Consider the following 22,791-nt stretch of genomic DNA (forward strand, 5'->3'; position numbering starts at 1 on the left):
GAAGGATGGTGTGCGCAGTTTCTTCCACCACAATCTTGGCCACACCCACCATATTCCAGTGGCAAGAGAGGAACTCAAGATGACCTTCAGGTGAGTGCAGTTGCAGGGTACTGCCAGAGATTCAGCCTGCCAGAGACCCAGACTGCTGGAAACCTGCCCATATGTGTGTCCCCAGAGCACGGATTTTTCATTCGAGGTATACTTACATAGTTATGGTCCCTCCCAGTTTTAGCCCCACATGGCCTTCTTCCGCCTTTGCAGCCATTGTAGTGGTTCTCACGCCCACGGTCTTCTACCAGCTCTGCCGCTGAGGTCTTCTGGATTGCTCTTGGTCTGGCCTCTACCTTTCAACCTGTTTGGTGAGACCCCCGCCGACATAGCTCTGAAGGCCATGGAGACGCGCAAAGTGCCCCTCCACGATAAGCTGGTGATCCAACGGGACACTAAGGACCTGTACACCCCTGGAGACAAACGTGACCTTTCTCACTGAGTTCTGAAACCAGGACAACAGGGTTTGCACCCAGAGGGGAGCCACTGGAACTCAGAAAATGAAATGCACCTGGTGTTGTGTATTATAGAATCCTGTGTGCAACATCTCATCATTGAGTGTTTTACAGTATTTGTTTTTAACCCTGCCTCCATCTTTGTTGAAACGGCTTCTGGAATTGGACGGAAAAATGCACAGAAACTCAACCTTGGGGTATCATAGTCAATACTAGGCTTAGCAGCACCACACAAGTTAAAGTGAAAATGCAAGGCATTTTCAAAACAGCGTGTGTGGGGTGCATGGGAGCGAAAGGCACACTATGCACCACAATGCTGCTGTGATTTATGCTTATGCTTTTTTACTGAGTGGAGTATACTGAAGCCTTTATTCAGAATCCTGTTTTTACAATAATTTTACAGATTTTGAGAATTCTGTTTTCCTTTTGTAGGCCTCAGCTGTCTGTCTGAGGGCCCCAGTCTCAGAGTCTTTGTCCAGGCTTCAAAGGGATCAGCTCCAGAAATTCGCCCAATATCTCATTAGTGAGCTTCCTCAACAGGTATGTTTTTTTTCTTTTTTTTTCCCCCAATACTGTTCTATCCTGTTGGAAAGAGATTTTAACAACTGTTTTTTTTAAAGACTACAAGTAAAAGCTGATGGTTTCCAGGTTTTTTCTTTCTGTCATTAAATTATTTCTACAGTATGAAGGCCATATTAATTAATGGGTGGGGTTATAACACAATTGAATATCTCTGCTCAGCATTTCTGGAATGAAATTCTTAAGGCTTTCAAATTAAAAAAAATCTTATGAGCTTTCATGCGTGGAGCATTTTTGCATGCCACAAAACTAACGACCTTTATGAGCTTTGACTTGCTGACTAGAAACAAGATATTCTTTGTACAGTTTGTACTTTTTTTAAAAGTGTTTTGGAATTAAAATGAAGACGCCTCTAGAAGAAACAAGGATAACCTTCATTTGAACGCCCTCTTCTGTTTCAGGACATGATCCATTTTAATTTTAAGTCCTTTTTATCACCATGTCCATCCATCCATCTTCTATAGCTGTACTTCCAGAGTCTGGTTGCGGGAGCAGCAGCTTGAGCAGGGAAGCCGAGATTTCCCTCTCTCCGGTCACTTTGTCCAGCTCCTCCGAGAGGATCCCCAGGCGTTCCCAGGACATCTGAAAGACATAGTTCCTCCAGCATGTTTTGGCTTGTCCCTGGGACCTTCTTCCTGTTGGACATGTCCGGAGCACCTCACCAGGGAGGCATCCATCTTAATCAGATGCCCGGACCTGGCTCCTCTCAACATGGAGGAGCAGCGGCTCAACACTGAGGCCCTCCTGGATGATTGTGCTTCTCATCCTATCGCTAAGGGAGCCCGGACACCCTGTGGAAGAAACTCATTTTGGCCGCTTGTATCCAGGATCTTGTTCTTTGTCACGACTCAGAACTCATGAGCATAGGTGAGGGCAGGATCGACCGGTAAATGTCGAATTTGTCTTTCGGTTCAGCTCTTTCTTTATCACGTCAGACCGGTACAGAGTCTGCATTACAGTAGACACTGCACTGATCTGCCTGTCGATATCCCATTCCATCCTACCCTCACTCGTGAACAAGACCCCGGATACTTAAACTCTTCCACTTGGCAGGATTTCATTCCCGACCCGAAGAGGGCACTCCACCCATATCCGACTGAGCAGCAAGTTATCAGATGTGGAGGTGATGATCTTCATCCCAGCCGCTTCACACTCTGCTTCGAATCTGCAAATAGCTGAAATGAAATGCTCAAGCTCAAACAATTTCTCTATGTAGAGATAAATCACATCTTTACCTTCTCTTGAAGGATAACCATCATGGGTGAATACATTTAATTCTTGTATCTCCTCGGATCAGGCTCCTTCCCTGCCAGAGAGGTGATATTCCATTATCCCAAGAGCTAGTTTCTTTTGCCAGGGATTGGTGTGCCCAGGTCTCGCCTTGGCTGCCGCCCAGCTCTCTATGCGCCCGACCCTGTTGGCCCCTCCCAGAGGTGGTGAGCCATTGGGCAGTGTCTTAGTGTCTTTCTGAAAATATTTCCCTTTTTTTCTCATTCATTAGCTCTTTCATTCTCAACAATGGTTTCACCACATCACTTTTATTTTCAGACTCAACAGCCTCACAGCACAAGGCGGGTCAGTCCCTAAAACTAGTGGTGGGAGTGCAATGTTAGCTTGATCTGTTGGTCTGCATCTCATCCTCTTCTACCAGGAGATGGCTTTTAACCCCCCTTGTTCTTTTTGAACAGCTTTTAACTTTAGTTAAAAGCTACAGCATCTTTCCATCCCCTTTAGGTCAAAACGGAAAGTCCTTATTTGAGCATTAATGTAGTTTGGGTATTTAAAACTAGCCTTAAAGTCCTTGCAGTCAAGGATTTTCCATCTTACTATGTATTTAATGTGTCATATGGTTCTCTCTCCAGATTCTACCCACGGCACAACGACTACTTGATGAACTCTTATCTTCTCAGTCAACTGCAATCAACACTATGTGTGGTGCTCCAGGTATAATGGTCCTAAACATCCCAATGTTTTCAATTTTGTATGCTTGCAATGTTATTAAAGAAGGATAAGATGAAATATATCAATGAATCACAAATAATGATAATGATTGTGTGTGTGTGCGCGTGCGTGTGTGTGTTTGAAGACCCCACAGCTGGACCCTCTGCTTCTGATCAAAGCACCTGGTATTTGGATGAGTTGACCCTCAGTGACAACGTCAAAAAGACACTGCATAAGTTCTGTGGGCCATCACCTGTTGTCTACAGGTTGTTTAAGTCACATACAAATCTACAGTAAATCACATTATCAACATGTCCATTTTTGTTAATGTTATATCCTTCACTCTTCTTTGCTACTTAACAATAATACTCCAGACTTTGACGCAATGGTAACTCTTTATTAGCATAGCATGTAGTCGTAACTAAAAGGCGACGCAGTGCAACCCAAAGCCGGGGTTACCCATTATATATTGCGTGACAAAACTACGGGTAGCATTACATTTACTGGTGAAGGTTTCAAAAGATCAAAGGTGGTACGCAGATTTCTCTTGAACATCAAACTGGCAGGAAATGTCTTTGTGGTTGTATGTGGAGTGTTACGATAGTTTAACAGGAATTTTTGCAGTCTCCATTGCAATGTTCCTTGCCCTTGTGAGGCTTTTAATGCATGTTTGATTGTCTGTAGGAAACTTTCTGCAAGGTTGTTTGTTGCAGGATGGCATGGAGCTGAGGTAATGTGTTGTATTCCTATTGCTTTTCCTGTGAACCCAACTGAGGTCCATTGTCAGAGACTAACTGTGTAGGAGACCCAAAACAACTAAACATTTCTTCTAGTTCCTCAATGGTCTTCTGTGTGGTTGTTGACTTCATGATAGTCACTTCAGGCCACTTGGTATGTTCATAGAAAGACAAGCAACATCGTCCTGCCACGGACCTGCAAAGTCAATGTGCACACATTGACATGGCTCCTGTGGGAACTCCCAGGGGTGGAGACGAGCAAGTGATGGATTGTTTTGAACCTTGTGACATGATGAACAACTTTTAGCTATTTCCTCAATCTGTATAGTTCTCGCTATTTCCTTCATTCTCATCATTCCACTGTGTCCTGCATGAAGTTGCTTTAACACTTTTGTTTGTAGCGACATGGGAATATATTCTCTCCTCCTCCAGAGCAAACAACTTGTCTGAACAGATACCTCCTCCCGCTTCCCAACGAAGGGCTTCATGTTTGAATCATCACCTGCAGGGTGTCCCTTAATGATTAAATCCATGACTACAGACAACACAACTTCATTTCTCATTCCCATCTTCACTTGTGCAGCTGAAACAGGTGTTTTTTTTTCAACCTCAGTGAAGTAGAAAATGTCTACAGTGTTCAAGTTTGGCTCCATGACATGAAGTGGCAACCTAGACAACCCATCTGCATTTCAATGAGAATCCGACTTACGATACCTGATGTCATTTGAATGTCCTGACAACATTAAAGCCCATTTCTCAAGTCATGAGGCAGCAAGAGATAGTATTCCATTGGGTGATTCGAGGATGGTCGTGAGGTCGGTGGTTAGTGAAAATGCGAACTTCCATCCATACAAGTATTGGTGAAACTTCCTGACCCTGACCACAATGCTTAGCGCTTCCCGTTCCAGTTGAGCATAGGTAACTTCTGCCTTCAGTGTGCTCAAAACAAAAGCAATGGGTTTTTCCTCACTATCTGGTATTACCATAGGGAGAGGCATGGGGTTATATTTGTGCCACAATTACGAGCGCGCAAAAAACATTTTGAGCGCAGAAAATAAAATTGAGCCAGCAAAAACAGATTTTGAGAGCAGGAAAAAAACTATTGAGCGCGTAATGATAAGAGTTTGAGCGAGCACCGATGGTTATTGAACACAGAAAAAGAAGTTGCTCGCTCAAAATTTCTTTTTGCTCGCGCGATATAGCCCTCGCTCGCTCAACATCTCGCTCTCGCTCGCGATACTCCTTCCTCCCTCGCACAACATCGCGTTTGCTCAACATTGAGCTCTCGCTTGCTCAAATAGTCTTCTGTGTGCGCTCAGTTCTGCTCACATGTTACGTTTGTGCCACAAAACCAGCCAATGAGAGCTTGTAAAAGTAAATTGATTGACAGCTTCATATCCAATGAGATTGCTTGTACGTCAATCTGTTGACGCACTCTCGTTTGCCCTGTGTTCACCCAGAAAAGGCAAACGAGAGTGCGTCAACATGGACTTGGGCGGGAGAATTACTTTTAATATTTTTTTTACGATATTGTGTCATTTGACAGAACTACCTTGTTAGTTTTTGTAATTTAATAATATAAGCCCACCTCCTCCCGCCCAAGTCGATGTGACGCACTCTCGTTTGCTCATTCCGGGTGAACACAACAAGCAATCTCTTTGGATACCAAGCTGTCAATCAATGTGCTTTTACAAGCTCTGATTGGCTGTGTGAGTAGAACTGAGCGCACGCAGAGGACTATTTGAGTGTTTTTTTGCGCGCTCGCCATTGTGGCACAAATATAACGGCATACATCACAGGCTAGCTGAATCAGAAGTGACGGATTGAAATGAGTTAGAACCTCCGAAGCTGATAGCATATCCTTCACCTTCTGAAAAGCCTCCTAACAGGACGCCATCCACTTCCATGCTTTCTCTTTGCACAGGAGGTGATGCAACAGTTTGAGTAGTGACACCATGTTTGGTATTAAATGTCCATAGTAAACCAATATTCCTAAGAAAGACATTTAGTGGTAGCGGTGCATCCACAATGGCTGTGATTTTCGATGGTGCGGTGTGCAGTCCCTTTGCTTCGATCACATGACCCAAATATTCCACAAATGACTGAAAAAATTTTACATTTGGCCTTTCTGATTCTGAGTCCATACTCTTTCTGTCTCTGAAGAGTCGCGTCCAAGTTGCCCAGATGCTCATCATCATCTGCTCCTGTACACAGAATACCGTCCAGGTAGCATTGTAGTCCTGGTAATCCACTCAGGATTTGGTCCATAGCTCGCTGAAATAGCGCTGAAGCTGATGTGATGCCAAATAGCAGTCTAAGGTATCTGAAAAGTTCGTTATGTGTGTTGATCTTCAGCATGTCATGTGACTGTTCTTTTACATGCTTTTGTAGGTAAGCTTGGTTGAGATGTACTTACTTGCTGTATTTACTCTTACTCCTCTAATGTCGCCCACTCAGGCCAGCCAATAAGTCATCAATTAGTGGGAGGGGATACTGGTCAGCTTGTAGAACAGGATTTAGCGTTACCTTTAAGTCTCCTCAAGTCTGAAACCCTCCATCCTTTTTTGATACAGGTACCATGGGTGAGGCCCATTCACTGATTGTTACTGGTTCCAAAACTAAATTGTTGACCAGCACCTCCATATTGATTTCCACTTAAGGCCTAATGGCATATGGCACTGGACTGGCCTTCATGAAGGCTGGTTTACATCCCGGTTTGAGATGCAGCTTCACCGCAATTCCTTTCATGCTGCCGAACTCATCACGACAAACCTCTTTGTGATTTTCCAAAATGCCCTGTAGTTGAGTTGAACTACGTGACAGCTTGTTCACTGCTTACCAATCAAGTTGGATTGTCTTTAGCCACACACGCCCCATTATTTCTTGACAGGTTCTTGGCAGTCTGGCCATTGTACTGTACAATCACATCTGTCATCCCTTTCATGGGCACTCTGTGTCCATTGTATGCCATAGAGGGTGAAAGGTGTTTCGTTATCTTTGTATAAAAGATGTTCTTTATCCTGTGTCTATTGGCATCGTAACATAATGTCCTTCCACCTTGGGTTTGGCCCAAAATCCTTCTGAGCCTTCATCCACATTCATTCGATATAAACATCATTTATTGCAGTTGATTTTTCCTCTTCTGAGGAATCACACTCTATGTCCTCAGCATGCTTGACTGTGTGCACATTTCTTTTCATCTTGTGTTTTGCATTGTCACTTTTTTGTCTGATCTTTGAGCCTTTGTCTTTGATCTCTTTATTTCTGCATGTCTGCTCCATGTGGCCTCATCTCTTTATTTACACCAACAGTCATTAGCACAGTTCCTCAACTTGCCACAACAGGAATATGTACCCTGTCCATTCATTTCATCACTGTTGAGTTGATATACTCTGCCTGTATCATGCAACTGCTGAGCCTCTTTTGAAATCATCATTATTAGGGCCGGCGCAGCGTCCGCTGCGAGGACCCTCTTGTTTTTCACCAGATTATTATTATTATTGTTATTATAATAATAATAATAATTATTATTATTATTATTAGGGCCCGAGCAGCGACCGCTTTGAGGTCCCTTTTGTTCTTCTCCAGATTATTAGGGCCTGAGCAGCGACCACTGCGAGGCAAAACCTTGACAACCGTGACAAAAACCTTAATAACTCTGATGTACAAGCTTAAAAAAATCTAAAACTTCACAGACACATGGACACTCATGCCATGAACACAATTGAAAACACTTTTTTGAAATAGCTACTAGCGCCGTCTAGTGGTTGATAAAAATGTCATTTTTTAAATTTTCATGGATTGTGCTCAGTCTGTTTGAGGAAAATAACTGAAAATTGGTCAGAACACCACTAAGACATGGAATATTAAGGTTTTAATATTTTATGACTTTTCGATAATGGGCGATCATTGCTTATAAGGCCAAACAAAAATGTCAGTCTGATGTCTCGCCAAAACGAACAAAGTTGCTGTGTTTGGTCCCAGATGGTCTTATCTTTTCCAAACTTCATAAATTTGATGGGTTTCCAATGCGGAATACACCTATCAACATAGTTTTTGTTATGGTGCGAGCGCCACCTAGTGGCAGCCAAAAATATAGCATTTTTTAAACGTTTTTATGTGTTTAGCTGAGCCCTTTGAAGTAATATCGCTGAAATTAAGTCTGAAAAGCCTCTCGACAGCCCTGCTGACCTCCACCAAATTTTACGAAGTTTCGATAATGGGCGTGGCCTCTACGACCATTTTCATTCCGAAGCGTTAACGGACCAGTAAAAGCTGCTGTAATTTGACCCAGATGATCTGATCTTCTCACAATTTCACACATTGGATGAAAATCTATTCCTGAACACATCGACAAACATATATTCCTGTTTAAAGCTAGCGCCACCTAGTGGCTGCAAAAAATGTCATTAGTCGAAAGATTGGAGTCATTCCTGTTTGGTTTGACCTACAGCTATAAAAGTTTTTAGGCATATGTAGGATTCTAAGACCTACAAAAAAGTCAATAGGAGTGATGTGCTAGGATGTACAGAATTATTTTTATGATTTTTTTTCTGTGCAATTTTGCCCCATTCTTAGACATTAGCCGGTCTAAATCTAGTGCCTTTTTCTCTTAAACGGTTCATCCGATTAACTTCTACATTGGCATGGACTATTAGCAGATATAGCGGCAAAAATCTGCCAAAAATTGTGAAGATCCCATTACTTGTTAGGTGTGGGCGGATCTTCAAATTGTTTTGAATATTTCCTTCGCCAAGAACAACAAAAACCTTAATAACTAAGCTGTTTCAGCTTCAAATCATGTAAGACTCTTGCAGGGAGTTTAAAACTCATGCCCTAATACAGCTATGTGATAAACTTCCAAATAATTTACAGCGCCACCTAGTGGCGGACAAAAATCTAATTTTTTACACTCTCATGTACTGTGCAATGTCTGTTTGACTACATGAACTAAAAAATGGTCAGAAAAGCTATGACATAGTGGAAAATGAAGGTTCTCAAATTTTATGATTTTTCAATAAAAGGCGTGGCCTGTATGCCAACTCAAAGTCCGATTTCTCGCCAAAACGGTAAAAGTTGCTGTAATTGGACCTAGATGATCTGATATTTTTAAAACTTCGTATATGGGATGGGTGTCCAATGTGAAACACACCTACAATCCTATTTTTTAATCATAGTTCAAGCGCCACCTAGTGGCAGCAAAAAAAATAGCACTTCCTTAATGTTTTTATGTACTATGCTGAGCTCCTTAAAGTTATATCCCTTATAAAATGTCTGAAAAGCCATTGACCACGCCTAATGCCCTCCACCATATAGTAAGATGTTTCCATAATGGGCGTGGCCTATACGACAGTGTAAAGTCACACAAATGTAACAATAAAAGCTGCAGTAACTCAACCCATATTATCCCACCTCTAAATTTTACAAATTTGATAAGAGTCCTGCACTAAGTCATCTACAACTAATTTTTCATCGTTCATACTCCTTTTTCATACCTCGACCTGTTCATACCCCAATGTGCACAGGTCTGCGAGGGCCCTTTATAGCTGCTTGCAGCTCTAGTTATTATTTACTGTGCAGAGCTTTTCCATTTTTGAGGCCCGAAACATGCACGAAAAGTCACCAAAATTTGCACAGTTGTCGGGCCTGGTGAAAAATTTGATAATTTTGCGCTTCCTTAAACTATGCAAAAAAAAAATGGCTTTGCAGCGCCACCTAAGGTCAAAAAAGTGCACCTGGTCCTGGCCCGTTTGACCTAGAGCTACAAAAATTTGTAGCCTTATGTAGAACCTCGAGCCCTACAAAAAAGTCAGCTCGAGCCATATGCTCAGATGTACAGAAAGAGAGTTATGAATTTTTGAATATGCACTTTTGGCCCATTTTTGCTCAATTGCAGGTCCCGAACTGCTCCTTTTTTCTCCCTTGTCCCAAACGACTTCAAATTTGCTGAGGTGTTTGATCTGACTGAGAGGCACAAATGTTCAAATTTTTATCAAAATCCGCCATCAAATATGTTGGGGGCGGGGCTTCATTTTATGTCTTTGATGTTTACTTTGCCACATGTGACTCAAACCTTTATAACTCAGCTGTACAAGCTTAGAAAAATCTGAAACTTCACAGACACATGAAGACTCAAGCCCTTAACACATGTGTTTAATAATTTCTTCAATTGCTTATAAGGCCATCTAGTGGCAAACAAAAACGTCAGTCTGACGTCTCGCCAAAACGAACAAAGTTGCTGCATTTGGACCCAGATGGTCTTATCTTTTCTAAATTTCATATATTTAATGGGTTTTCAATGCGGAATACACCTATGAACAATTTTTTGGGCGTAGGGCGAGCGCCACCTAGTGGCAGCAAAAAATATAGCATTTTTTAAACGTTTTTATGTGTTAGCTGAGCCTTTTTAAGTAATATCGCTGAAATTAGGTCTGACAAGCCTCTAGACAGCCCTGCTGACCTCCACCAAATTTTACGAAGTTTCAATAATGGGCGTGGCCTCTACGGCCATTTTCATTCAGAAGTTTTATCGGACCAGTAAAAGCTGCTGTAGTTTGACCCAGATGATCTGATCTTCTCACAATTTCACACATTGGATGAAAATCTATTCCTGAAGACATCGACAAACATATATTCCAGTTCAAAGCTAGCGCCACCTAGTGGCTGCAAAAAATGTTATTAGTCGAATGATTGTAGTCAACCCTGTTTTGTTTTACCTCCAGCTATGAAACTTTTTAGGCATATGTAGGATTGTAAGACCTACAAAAAAGTCAATAGGAGTGATGTGCTAAAATGTACAGAATAATTGTTATGAATTTTTTTAATTTGCAATTTTGCCCCGTACTTAGACATTAGCTGGTCTAAAACTAGTGCCTTTTTCTCTTAAACGGCTCGCCCGATTAACTTCTACCACAATATTGCACAAATATGCCAAAAATTGTGAAGATCCCATGACTTGGAAGATGTGGGCGGAGCTTTAAATTATTTTGAATATATCCTTCGCCAAGAGTGACAAAAACCTTAATAACTCAGCTGTTTCAGCTTCAAACCATGTGAAACTCTGCAGGGACTTTAAAAGTCATGCCCTAATATATGTGATGAACTTCAAAATCATTTAAAGCGCCACCTAGTGGCGGAAAAAAAATCTCATTTTTTTACACTTTATGTACTGTGCAATGCCTGTTTGACTAAATGAATTAAAAAATGGTCAGAAAAGCTTTGAGACATTGGAACCTAAACATTCTTAACTTTTATGACTTTTTAATAGAGGGCGTGGCCCCTGTCAACTCAAAGTCCGATGTCTCGCCTAAAACGGTAAAAGTTGCTGTAATTGGACCTAGATGATATATTATTTTCAAAACTTCGTGTATGGGATGGGAGTCCAATGTGAAACACACCTACAAGCCTATTTTTTATCAAAGTATGAGCGCCACCTAGTTGCAGTAAAAAATATAGCAATTCCTTCATGTTTTTATGTACTCTCCTGAGCCCCTTTAAGTGATATCCCTTAAATGTCTGAAAAGCCATTGGCCATGCCTAATGCCCTCCAGAAAATAGAACGATGTTTCGACAATGGGCGTGGCCTATATGACAGCGCAAAGTCAAACAACCGTAACAATAAAAGCTGCAGTAACTCAACCCACATTATCTCACCTTCTCTAAATTTTACAAACTTGATAAGAGTCCTGCACTGAAGTCATCTACAACTAATTTTTCATCATTCATAGTCCTTGTTCATACCCCGACCTGTTCATACCCCAATGTGCACAGGTCTGCGAGGGCCCTTTATAGCTGCTTGCAGCTCTAGTTTTTATTATTATTATTATTTGGGGCCGAGAAGCGACCGCTGCGAGGTTCCTATTGTTCCTCCCCAGAGTATTATTAGGGCCCGAGCAGCTACCGCTGCAAGAGCCCTCTTGTTTTTCTCAGGATTATTATTATTGTTATTCACTGTGCAGCAATTTTCCATTTTTGAGGGCCTAAACATAGACGAAAAGTCACCCAAATTTGCACAGTCGTCGGGCTTGGTGAAAAATTTGATATTTTAGTGTTTCCTAAAACAATGCAAAAAAAAATGCTCTGCAGCGCCGCCTAGTGGTTGATTAAAATGTCATTTTTTACACTTTCATGTATTGTGCTCAGTCTGTTTGAGTAAAACAAGTGAAAATTGGTCAGAATATCATTAAGACATGGAATATTAAGGTTTTAAAATTTTACAACTTTTCGATAATGGGCGTTGTCTGCACGCCACCTCAAAGTCAGATGACTCGCCAAAACGAAAAAAGTGGCTGTAATTGGCCCCAAAATGGCCTTATGAGTGGAAAATAGCCTCTCACTCCCGGCCCATTTGACCTAGAGCTCCAAAAATTTGTAGCCTTATGTAGGACCTCGAGCCCTACAAAAAAGTCAGCGCGAGCCATATGCTCAGATGTACAGAAAGAGAGTTATGAATTTTTGAATGTGCACCTTTGGCCCATTTTTGCTCATTTGCAGGTCCCAAACTGCTCCTTTTTTCTCCCAAACGCTTTACTTAATCAACTTCAAATTTGCTGTGGTGTTTATTCCGACCGAGAGGCAAAATTGTTCAAATTTTTGTGAAGATCCACCATCAAATATGTTGGGGGCGGGGCTTTATATTATGCCTATCATTTTATGCCTTTGATGTTTACTTCGCCACATGTGACACAAACCTTTATAACTTAGCTTTACAAGCTTCAAAAAATCTGAAACGTCACAGACATATGAAGTCTTAAATCCTTAACACATATATTTAATAATTTCTTCAATTGCTTATAAGGCCACCTAGTGGCAAACAAAAATGTCAGTCTGATGTCTCGCCAAAACGAACAAAGTTGCTGTATTTGGACCCAGATGGACTTATCTTTTCTAAATTTCATATATTTAATGGGTTTCTAATGCGGAACACACCTATCAACGTATTTTTTGTCGTAGTGCGATCGCCACCTAGTGGCAGCCAAAAACATAGAATTTTTTAAACCTTTTCATGTGTTCAGCTGAGCCCTTTAAAGTCATATCGCTGAAATTAAGTCTGACAAGCCACTACACAGCCCTGCTGACCTCCACCAAATTTCACGAAGTTTAGATAATGGGCGTGGCGTCTACGTCCATTTTCATTCTGAAGCTTTACCTGACTAGTAAAAGCTGCTGTAATTTGACCCAGATGATCTGATCTTCTCATAATTTCACACATTGGATAAAAATCTTTTCCTGAAGACATCGACAAACATATTTTCCAGTTTAAAAGTAGCGCCACCTAGTGGCTGCAAAAAAATGTCATTCGTCGAAAGATTACAGTCAATCCTGTTTGGTTTGTCCTACAGCTATGAAACTTTCTAGGCATATGTGGGACGATAAGCCCTACAAAAAAGTCAATAGAAGTGTTGTGCTAGGATGTACAGTTAATATGTTATGAATTTTTTTATTGTGCAATTTTGCCCCATTCTTAGACATTAGCCGGTCTAAATCTATTGCCTTTTTCTCTGAAACGGTTCACCTGATTAACTTCTACGTTGGCATGGACTATTAGCAGATATAGCGGCACAAATATGCCAAAATTTGTGAAGATCCCATGACTTATAAGATGTGGGCGGAGCTTCAAATTATTTTGAATATTTCCTTCACCAAGAGTGACACAAACCTTAATAACTCAGCTGTTTCGGCTTCAAATTATGTGAAACTTTGCACAGATTTTCAAAGTCAAGCCCTCATACAGCTATGTGATAAACTTCCAAATCATTTACAGCGCCACCTAGTGGCGGACAAAAATCTCATTTTTTACACTTTCATGTACTGTGTAATGCCTGTTTGACTAAATGAACTCAAAAATGGTCAGAAAAGCTATGACTCAGTGGAAAATGAAGGTTTTCAACTTTTATGACTTTTTAATAAAAGGCTTGGCCTCTATACCAACTCAAAAGTCCGATGTCTCGCCAAAACGGTAAAAGTTGCTGTAATTGGACCTAGATGATCTGACGTTTGCAAAACCATATATGGGATGGGAGTCCAATGTGAAACACACGTACAAGCCTATTTTTTATCTAAGTACAAGCGCCACCTATTGGCAGCAAAAAATATAGCAATTCCTTAATGTTTTTATGTACTCTGCTGAGCCCCTTGAAGTGTTATCCCTTAAATAATGTCTGAAAAGCCATTAGCCACTCCTAATGCTTTCCACCAAATAGTATGATATTTCGATAATGGGCTTGCCCTATATGACAGCGCAAAGTCACACAACCGGAACAATAAAAGCTGCAGTAACTCAACCCACATTATCCCACCTTCTCTAAATTTTACAACTTTGATAAGAGTCCTGCACTGAAGTCATCTACAACTAATTTTGCATCATTCATCGTCCTTGTTCATACCCCAACCTGTTCAAACCCCAACGTGCACAGGTCTGCAAGGGCCCTTTATAGCTGCTTGCAGCTCTAGTTATTATTATTATTCGGGCCCAAGCAGCGACCGCTGCGAGGTTCCTATTGTTCCTCCCCAGATTATTATTTTTATTATTATTATTATTAGGGCCCGAGCTGCTACCGGTGTGAGAGCCCTCTTGTTTTTCTCTGGATTATTATTATTGTTAATATTTACTGTGTAGAACTTTTCCATTTTTCAGGGCCTAAACATGCACGAAAAGTCACCAAATTTTGCACAGTTGTCAGGCCTGGTGAAAAATTATATATTTTTGTGTTTCCTAAAAGAATGCAAAAAAAACGCTCTGCAGCGCCACCTAAGGTCGAAAAAAGTGCAGCTGGTCCTGGCCCTTTTGACCGAGAGCTACGAAAATTTTTAGGCATATGTAGGACCTACAGACCTACAAAAAAAGTCAGCGCAAGCCATGTGCTCAGATGTACAGAAAAAGTTAGGAATTTTTTAAAGTGCATTTTTGGCCCATTTTTGCACGTTTGCAGGTGATAATTACTAATGATAATTGCTTATAAGGCCACCTAATGGCAAACAAAAATGTCAGTCTGATGTCTCGCCAAAATGAACAAAGTTGCTGTAATTGGACCCAGATGGTCTTATCTTTTCTAATCTTTATATATTTGATGGGATCCCAATGCGGAATACACCTATCAACATAATTTTTGGCGGAGTGCGAGCGCCACCTAGTGGCAGCCGAAAAAATAGCATTTTTTAAACGTTTTTATTTGTTTAGCTGAACCCTTTTAAGTGATATTGCTGAAAATAAGTCTGATGAGCCTCTAGACAGCCTTGCCGACCTCCACCAAATTTTATGACGTTTCGATAATGAGCGTGGCCTCTACGTCCATTTTCATTTTGAAGTTTTATCAGACCAGTCAAAGCTGCTGGAAATTCACCCAGATGATCTGATCTTCTCACAATTTCACACATTGGATAAAATTCAATTCCTGAAGACATCGACAAACTTATATTCCGGTTCAAAACTAGCGCCACCTCGAGGCTGCAAAAAAATTGGATTAGTCAAAAGATTGCAGTCAATCCTGTTTGGTTTGACCTACAGCTATGAAACCTTTTAGGCATATGTAGGATTGTAAGACCTACAAAAAAGTCAATAGAAGTGATGTGCTAAAATGTACAGAAAAATAGTTATGATTTTTTTAATGTGCAATTTGTCCCCATTCTTAGACATTAGCTAGTCTAAAAGTAGTGCCTTTTTCTCTTAAACGGGTTACCCGATTAACTTCTACGTTGGCATGGACTATTAGCAGATATAGCGGCACAAATATGCCAAAAATTGTGACAATCCCATGACTTGGAAGATGTGGGCGGAGCTTTAAATTATTTTGAATATATCCTTCGCCAAGAGTGACAAAAACCTTAATAACTCAGCTGTTTCAGCTTCAAACCATGTGAAAGTCTGCAGGGACTTTAAAAGTCATGCCATAATACAGCTATGTGATAAACAACCAAATCATTTACAGTGCCACCTCGTGGCAGACAAAAATCTCATTTTTTACACTTTCATGTACTGTGTAATGCCTGTTTGACTAAATGAACTCAAAAATGGTCAGAAAAGCTATGACTCAGTGGAAAATGAAGGTTTTCAACTTTTATGACTTTTCAATAAAGGGCTTGGCCTCTATGCCAACTCAAAGTCCAATGTCTCGCCAAAACGATAAAAGTTGCTGTAATTGCACCTAGATGATCTGATATTTGCAAAACTTCGTATATGGGATGGGAATCTAATATGAAACACACCTACAAGCCTATTTTTAGTCATAGTACGAGCACCACCTAGTGGCAGCAAAAAATATAGCAATTCCTTCACATTTTTATGTACTCTGCTGAGCCCCTTGAAGTGATATCCCTTAAATAATGTCTGAAAAGACATTGGCCGCACCTAATGTCCTCCACAAAATAGTACGATGTTTCGATAATGGGCGTGGCCTATACGACAGTGTAAAGTCACACAACTGTAAAAAAAAAAAGCTTCAAACTCAACCCACATTATCCCACCTTCTCTAAATTTTACAAGCTTGATAAGAGTCCTGCAGTGGTCATCCACAACTAATTTTTCATCGTTCATAGTCCTTGTTCATACCCCGACTTGTTCATAACCCAACGTGCACGGGTCTGCGAGGGCCCTTTATAGCTGCTTGCAGCTCTAGTTATTATTATTATTTACTGTGCAGAACTTTTTCATTTTTTGAGGGCCTAAACATGCACGAAAAGTCACCAAATTTTGGTTGTCGAACCTGGTGAAAAATTTGATAATTTCGTGTTTTCTAAAACAATGCAAAAATAATGGCTCTGCAGCGCCACCTATGGTTGAAAATGTGCAGCTGGTCTCGGCCCCTTTGACCTAGAGCTACGAAAATTTTTACACATATGTGTGACCTAGAGACCTACAAAAAAGTCAGCGCGAGCCATGTGCTCAGATGTACAGAAAAAGAGTTATGAATTTTTGAATGTGCATTTTTGGCCCATTTTTGCATGTTTGCAGGTGCCAAACTGCTCCTTGTTTCTCCTTAACGCTTTATCCAATCACCTTCAAATTTGCTGTGGTGCATTATCAGGCATAGGGGCAAAACTGGGCAAAATCTGGTGCAGATCTGCTGACCTATATGATAGGGGCGGGGCTTCAATTAATGTGTTCAAACTTTCCTTCGCCAAGAGTGACAAAAACCTAAATAACTCTGATATACATGCTTGAAAAAATCTAAAACTTCATAGACAGATGTAGACTTATGACTTGTGTAACCTGTGTGTAACCTGTGTAATTTTTTTTTTGAAATAGTTACTCGCGCTGCCTAATGGTTGATAAAAATGTTATATTTTACACTTTCATGTATTGTGCTCAGTCCGTTTGAGTAAAGTAACTGAAAATTGGTCAGAACACCATTAAGATATGGAATATTAAGGTATTAAAATTTTATGACTTTTCAATAATGGGCGTGGTCTGCACGCCACCAAAAAGTCTGATGTCTCGCCAAAACGAAAAATGTGGCTGTAATTGGCCCCAAAATGGTTTTATGAGTGGAAAATAGCCTCTCACTCCCGGCCCGTTTGACCTAGAGCAACCAAAATTTGTAGCCTTATGTGGGACCTCAAGCCCTACAGAAAAGACAGCGCGAGCCATATGCTCAGATGTACAGAAAAAGTCACAAAGTTAGATGTCTCGCCAAAATGAAAAGAATTATGAATTTTTGAGTCGTGGAAAAACAATTGATCAAAATTTCATGAAGACCCGCCCAAAACATGAAGGGGACGGGGCTTCAAAATATGTGTTAAATCTTTACTTCGCCACATGTGACAAAAACCTTAATAACTCAGTGGTACATGCTTAAAAAAATCTGAAACCTTACAGATACATTATAGCTCATGCCCTTAACACATCCGTTTAATATTTTTTTTGCATTACTTATAGGGCTAACAAATGGTAACTAAATATGTCAGTCCAATGTCTCGCCAAAACGAACAAAGTTGCTGTATTTGGACCTAGATGGTCTTATCTTTTCAAAATTTCATACATTTGATGGGTGTCCAATGTGCCTATTGCCCTCCACATACTAGAACAATGTTTCGAAAATGGGCTTGGCCTATATGGCAGCGCAAAATCACACAACTGTAACAATAAAAGCTGATGTAACTCAACCCATGTTATCCCACCTTCACTAAATTTCACATATTTGATAGGAGTCCTGTCCTGAAGTCATCCACGAACGCATTTTTCATCATAGTGCTAACACCATCGTGTGGCACAAAATAATTATAACATAATTTTTGCGTTTCCTATGTACTTTATTGAGGCTGTTGATCAAATTTAATAAAAAATTGCCATTTTCTATCACATTGACTTCTGTTGTTCACTTACCCATATGTTCATATGTTCATACTCCTACTTGTTCAAATCCCAACCTGTTCATACCTCAACGTGCACAGGTCTGCGAGGGCCCTTAATAGAGCTTATATTTATTACTTTCTCCAGGTATCAAGTCACTTTCTGTCAGCATTTATTTTCTATGTTGCTTCATTTCATAATCCACAAACAAGCTTCTCTCTCAAAGTGTCATTTGAAGCTTCTTTGAATTTTAGCTAACTTCCGCAATGCTGCAACAAACATGGTAATAGACTCACCCTCTTCTTTATCTGTATTTTATAAAAAAAATAAAATAATAATAATAACTAGAGCTGCAAGCAGCTATAAAGGGCCCTCGCAGACCTGTGCACGTTGGGGTATGAACAGGTCGGGGTATGAACAAGGAGTATGAACGATGAAAACTTAGTTGTAGATGACTTCAGTGCAGGACTCTTACCAAATATGTAAAATTTAGACAAGGTGGGACAATTTGGGTTGAGGTACTGCAGCTTTTATTGTTACAGTTTTGTGACTTTCAATGCTGTATAGGCCACACCCACTGTGGAAAAATCGTACTCATTTGTGGAGGGCATAAGGCATGGCCACTGGCTTTTCAGAAAACATTTAAGGGATAACACTTCAAGGGGCTCAGCACAGTACATAAAAACGTTAAGGATTTGCTATGTTTTTTGCTGCCACTAGGTGGCGCTCGTACTATGATAAAAAATAGGCTTGTAGGTGTGTTTCACATTGGACTCCCATCCCATATACGAAGTTTTAAAAATATCAGATCGTCTAGGTCCAATTACAGCAACTTTTACCGTTTTGGCGAGACATCGGATTTTGAGTTGAGATAGAGGCCACGCCCTTTATTGAAAAGTCATAAAAGTTGAGAACCTTAATGTTCCAATGTGTCATAGCTTTTCTGACCATTTTTGACTTCATTTAGTCAAACAGGCATTTCACAGTACATAAAAGTATAAAAAATAAGATTTTTGTCCGCCACTGGGTGGCGCTGTAAATGATTTGAAAGTTTATCACATAGCTGTATTATTGCATGACTTTTAAAGTCCCAGGAAAGTTTCAGATGGTTTGAAGCTGTCATAGCTGAGTTATTAATATTTTTGTCACTCTTGGCGAAGGAAGTATTAACATAATTTGAAGCTCCGCCCCCATCTTTTCTGTCAAGAGATCTTCACGATATTTGGACTATGTGTGCCCCTCAGTTGGATAATGATTCATGCCAAAGTTGAAGGTAATGGGGTGAATCGTTTAAGAGAAAAAGGCACTAGTTTGAGACCAGCTAATGTCTAAGAATGGGACAAAACTGCACATTAAAAAAATTCATAACAATTTTTCTGTACATCCTAGCACATCACTTTTATTGACTTTTTTGTAGTTCTTACAGTCCTTCATTTGCCTACAAAGTTTCATAGCTGTAGGTCAAACCAAACAGGATTGACTGTAATCTTTCGACTAATGACATTTTTTGCAGCCACTAGGTGGCGCTAGCTTTAAACTGGAATCTATTTTTGTCGATATGTTCAGGAGAATATTTTCATCCAATGTGTGAAATTGTGAGAAGATCAGATCATCTGGGTCAAATTACAGCAACTTTTACTGGACAGATAAAGTTTCGGAATGAAAATGGTCGTAGAAGCCACGCCCATTATGGAAACTTTGTAAAATTTGGTGGAGGTCAGCAAGGCTGTCTAGAGACTTTTCAGACTTAATTTCAGCGATATTACTTCAAAGGGCTCAGCTAAACACATAAAAACGTTTAAAAAATGCTATATTTTTGGCTGCCACTAGGTGGCGCTCGCACTATAACAAAAAATATGTTGATAGGTGTATTCCGCATTGGTAACCCATCAAATATATGAAGTTTAGAAAAGATAAGACCATCTGGGACCAAACACAGCAACTTTGTTCGTTTTGGCGAGACATCAGACTGACATTTTTGTTTGCCACTAGATGGCCTCACAAGCAATTGAAGATTTTTTTAAACACTTGTGTTAAGGGCTTGAGTCTCCATGTGTCTGTGAAGTTTCAGATTTTTCTAAGCTTGTAAAGCTGAGTTATAAAGGTTTGTTGCACATGTGGCAAAGTAATCATCAAAGGCATAATATAAAGCCCCGCCCCCAACATATTTGTTGGTGGATGTGAAGGGAATCATATATTAGGTTGTTATCATTATGTTCTTAGTTCATTGTTACCCATTTATGCAATCCTAGTTCATCTTGACCCTGTCCTTAGATAGAACTGTTGACGCACGAAAGTGTGAGCCGGGACCTTGGCCCAGCTGCCGGTGGCGCCCGGCTGGCTCTTTTGTTGTGTCTTGTAATCTGCTATGCTTCTATTCAATAAAAGCCAGGGGGAACGGCTGGGCAAGTGGGAAAACTGGCGTTGGAAGACCCACGAGTTACATTTGCTCAAGCTTTTTTCCCTGCGCCGGCGTAGAAAAGTCAATCTTGGCTGGTCTGAGTTACTCTTTTTGCTGTTTAAGCAGCTAGGCTTGTCCTAGTCTTCTTTTCTGAGATTTCTCTGACAGTGGATCGTCACAAAAATTTGAACAATTGTGCCTCACAGTCAGATAAAACATCACAGCAAATTTGAAGTTGATCGGGTCAAGCGTTCGGGAGAAAAAAGGAGCAGTTCGGGACCTGCAAATGAGCAAAAACGGGGGAAAAGTGCACATTCAAAAATTCATAACTCTCTTTCTGTACATCTGAGCACATGGCTCACGCTGACTTTTTTGTAGGGCTCGAGGTCTTACATAAGGCTACAAATTTTTGGAGCTCTAGGTCAAACGGGCCGGGAGTGAGAGGCTATTTTCCACTCATAAGGCCATTTTGGGGCCAATTACAGCCCCTTTTTTCGTTTTGGGGAGTCATCTGACTTTGAGGTGGCGTGCAGACTACGCCCATTATCGAAAAGTCGCAAAATTTTAAAACCTTAATATTCCATGTCTTGATGATATTTTGACCAATTTTCACTTGTTTTACTCAAACAGACTGAGCACAATACATGAAAGTGTAAAAAATGACATTTTAATCAACCACTAGGCGGCGCTAGTAGATATTTAAAAAACCTTTTTCAAAGATGTTAAAGACATGAGTTTCCATGTGTCTATGAAGTTTTAGATTTTTTTAAGCTAGTACATCAGAGTTATTAAGGTTTATGTCACTCTTGGCGAAGGAAAAATTGAACACATAATTTGAAGCCACGCCCCTATCATATATGCCAGCGGATCTGCACCAAATTTTGCCCAATTGTGCCCCTACGTGTGAATATGGAACACAGCAAATTTGAAAGCGATTGAGTAAAGCGTTTAGGAGAAACAAGGAGCAGTTTGGGACCTGCAAACGTGCAAAAATGGGCCAAAAATGCACATTCAAAAATTCATAACTCTTTTTCTGTACATCTGAGCACATGGCTCGCGCTGACTTTTTTGTAGGTCTCTAGGTCCTACATATGCCGAAAAATTTTCGTAGCTCTAGGTCAAACGGGCCGGGACCAGGTGCACTTTTTCAACCTTAGGTGGCGCTGCAGAGCCATTTTTTTTGCATTGTTTTGGGAAACACAAAAATATCCAATTTTTCACGGGGCCCGACAAATGTGCAAATTTTGGTGACTTTTCGTGCATGTTTAGGCCCTCAAAATTGGAAAAGCGCTGCACAGTAAATAACTAGAGCTGCAAGCAGCTATAAAGGGCCCTCGCAGACCTGTGCACGTTGGGGTATGAACAGGTCGGGGTATGAACAAGGACTATGAATGATGAAAAATTTGTTGTAGATCACTTCAGTGCAGGACTATTACCAAATATGTAAAATTTAGACAAGGTGGGACAATGTGTGTGGAGTTACTGCAGCTTTTATTGTTCAAATTTTGTGACTTTCAATGCCATATAGGCCACACCCACTGTCGAAACATTGTACTGATTTGTGGGGGGCATAAGGCATGGCCACTGGCTTTTCAGAAAACATTTAAGGGATATATCACTTCAAGGGGCTCAGCAGAGTACATAAAAACATTAAGGATTTGCTATATATTTTGCTGCCACTAGGTGGCGCTCGTACTATGATAAAAAATAGGCTTGTAGGTGTGTTTCACATTGGACTCCCATCCCATATATGAAGTTTTACAAACATCAGATCATCTAGGTCCAATTACAGCAACTTTTACCGTTTTGGGGAGACATCAGACTTTGAGTTTGCATAGAGGCCACACCCTTTAATGAAAAGTCATAAAAGTTGAGAACCTTAATGTTCCAATGTGTCATAGCTTTTCTGACCATTTTTTAGTTCATTTAGTCAAACAGGCATTTCACAGTACATAAAAGTATAAAAAATGATATTTTTGTCCGCCACTGGGTGGCGCTGTAAATGATTTGAAAGTTTATCACATAGCTGTATTATTGCAATACTTTTAAAGGCCCAGGAAAGTTTCAGATGGTTTGAAGCTGTCATAGCTGAGTTATTAAGATTTTTGTTACTCTTGGCAAAGGAAGTATTAAACATAATTTGAAGCTCCGCCCCCATCTTTTATGTCAAGAGATCTTCACGATATTTGGACTATGTGTGCCCCTCAGTTGGATAATGATTCATGCCAAAGTTGAAGGTAATGGGGTGAATCATTTAAGAGAAAAAGGCACTAGTTTGAGACCAGCTAATGTCTAAGAATGGGACAAAACTGCACATTAAAAAAATTCATAACAATTTTTCTG

At 40.4% G+C, this 22,791-nt stretch overlaps 1 protein-coding gene across 4 annotated transcripts in view; it reads left to right on the forward strand.

The window, feature by feature from the left end:
* The window catches only part of zswim8 (zinc finger, SWIM-type containing 8), a 174,251-nt gene that overhangs the window by 32,864 nt on the left and 118,596 nt on the right, over nt 1-22,791 (forward strand). For all 4 annotated transcript variants that reach the window (XR_015866487.1, XM_088422255.1, XM_088422253.1 and 1 more), the window contains exons 5-7: nt 936-1,043; nt 2,945-3,026; nt 3,169-3,289. Coding sequence is in view for 3 of the 4 variants with exons in the window: in XM_088422255.1 (XP_088278381.1) it covers nt 936-1,043; nt 2,945-3,026; nt 3,169-3,289 (311 nt within the window). In the remaining variant the exon portion in view is untranslated. The remainder of the gene's footprint in view (nt 1-935; nt 1,044-2,944; nt 3,027-3,168; nt 3,290-22,791) is intronic.

The sequence above is a fragment of the Hippichthys cyanospilos genome, chromosome 8 (genome assembly GCF_059441005.1).
Source record: "Hippichthys cyanospilos isolate Australia breed blue-spotted pipefish chromosome 8, RoL_Hcya_1.0, whole genome shotgun sequence".
NCBI classification, from domain to species: domain Eukaryota; kingdom Metazoa; phylum Chordata; class Actinopteri; order Syngnathiformes; family Syngnathidae; genus Hippichthys; species Hippichthys cyanospilos.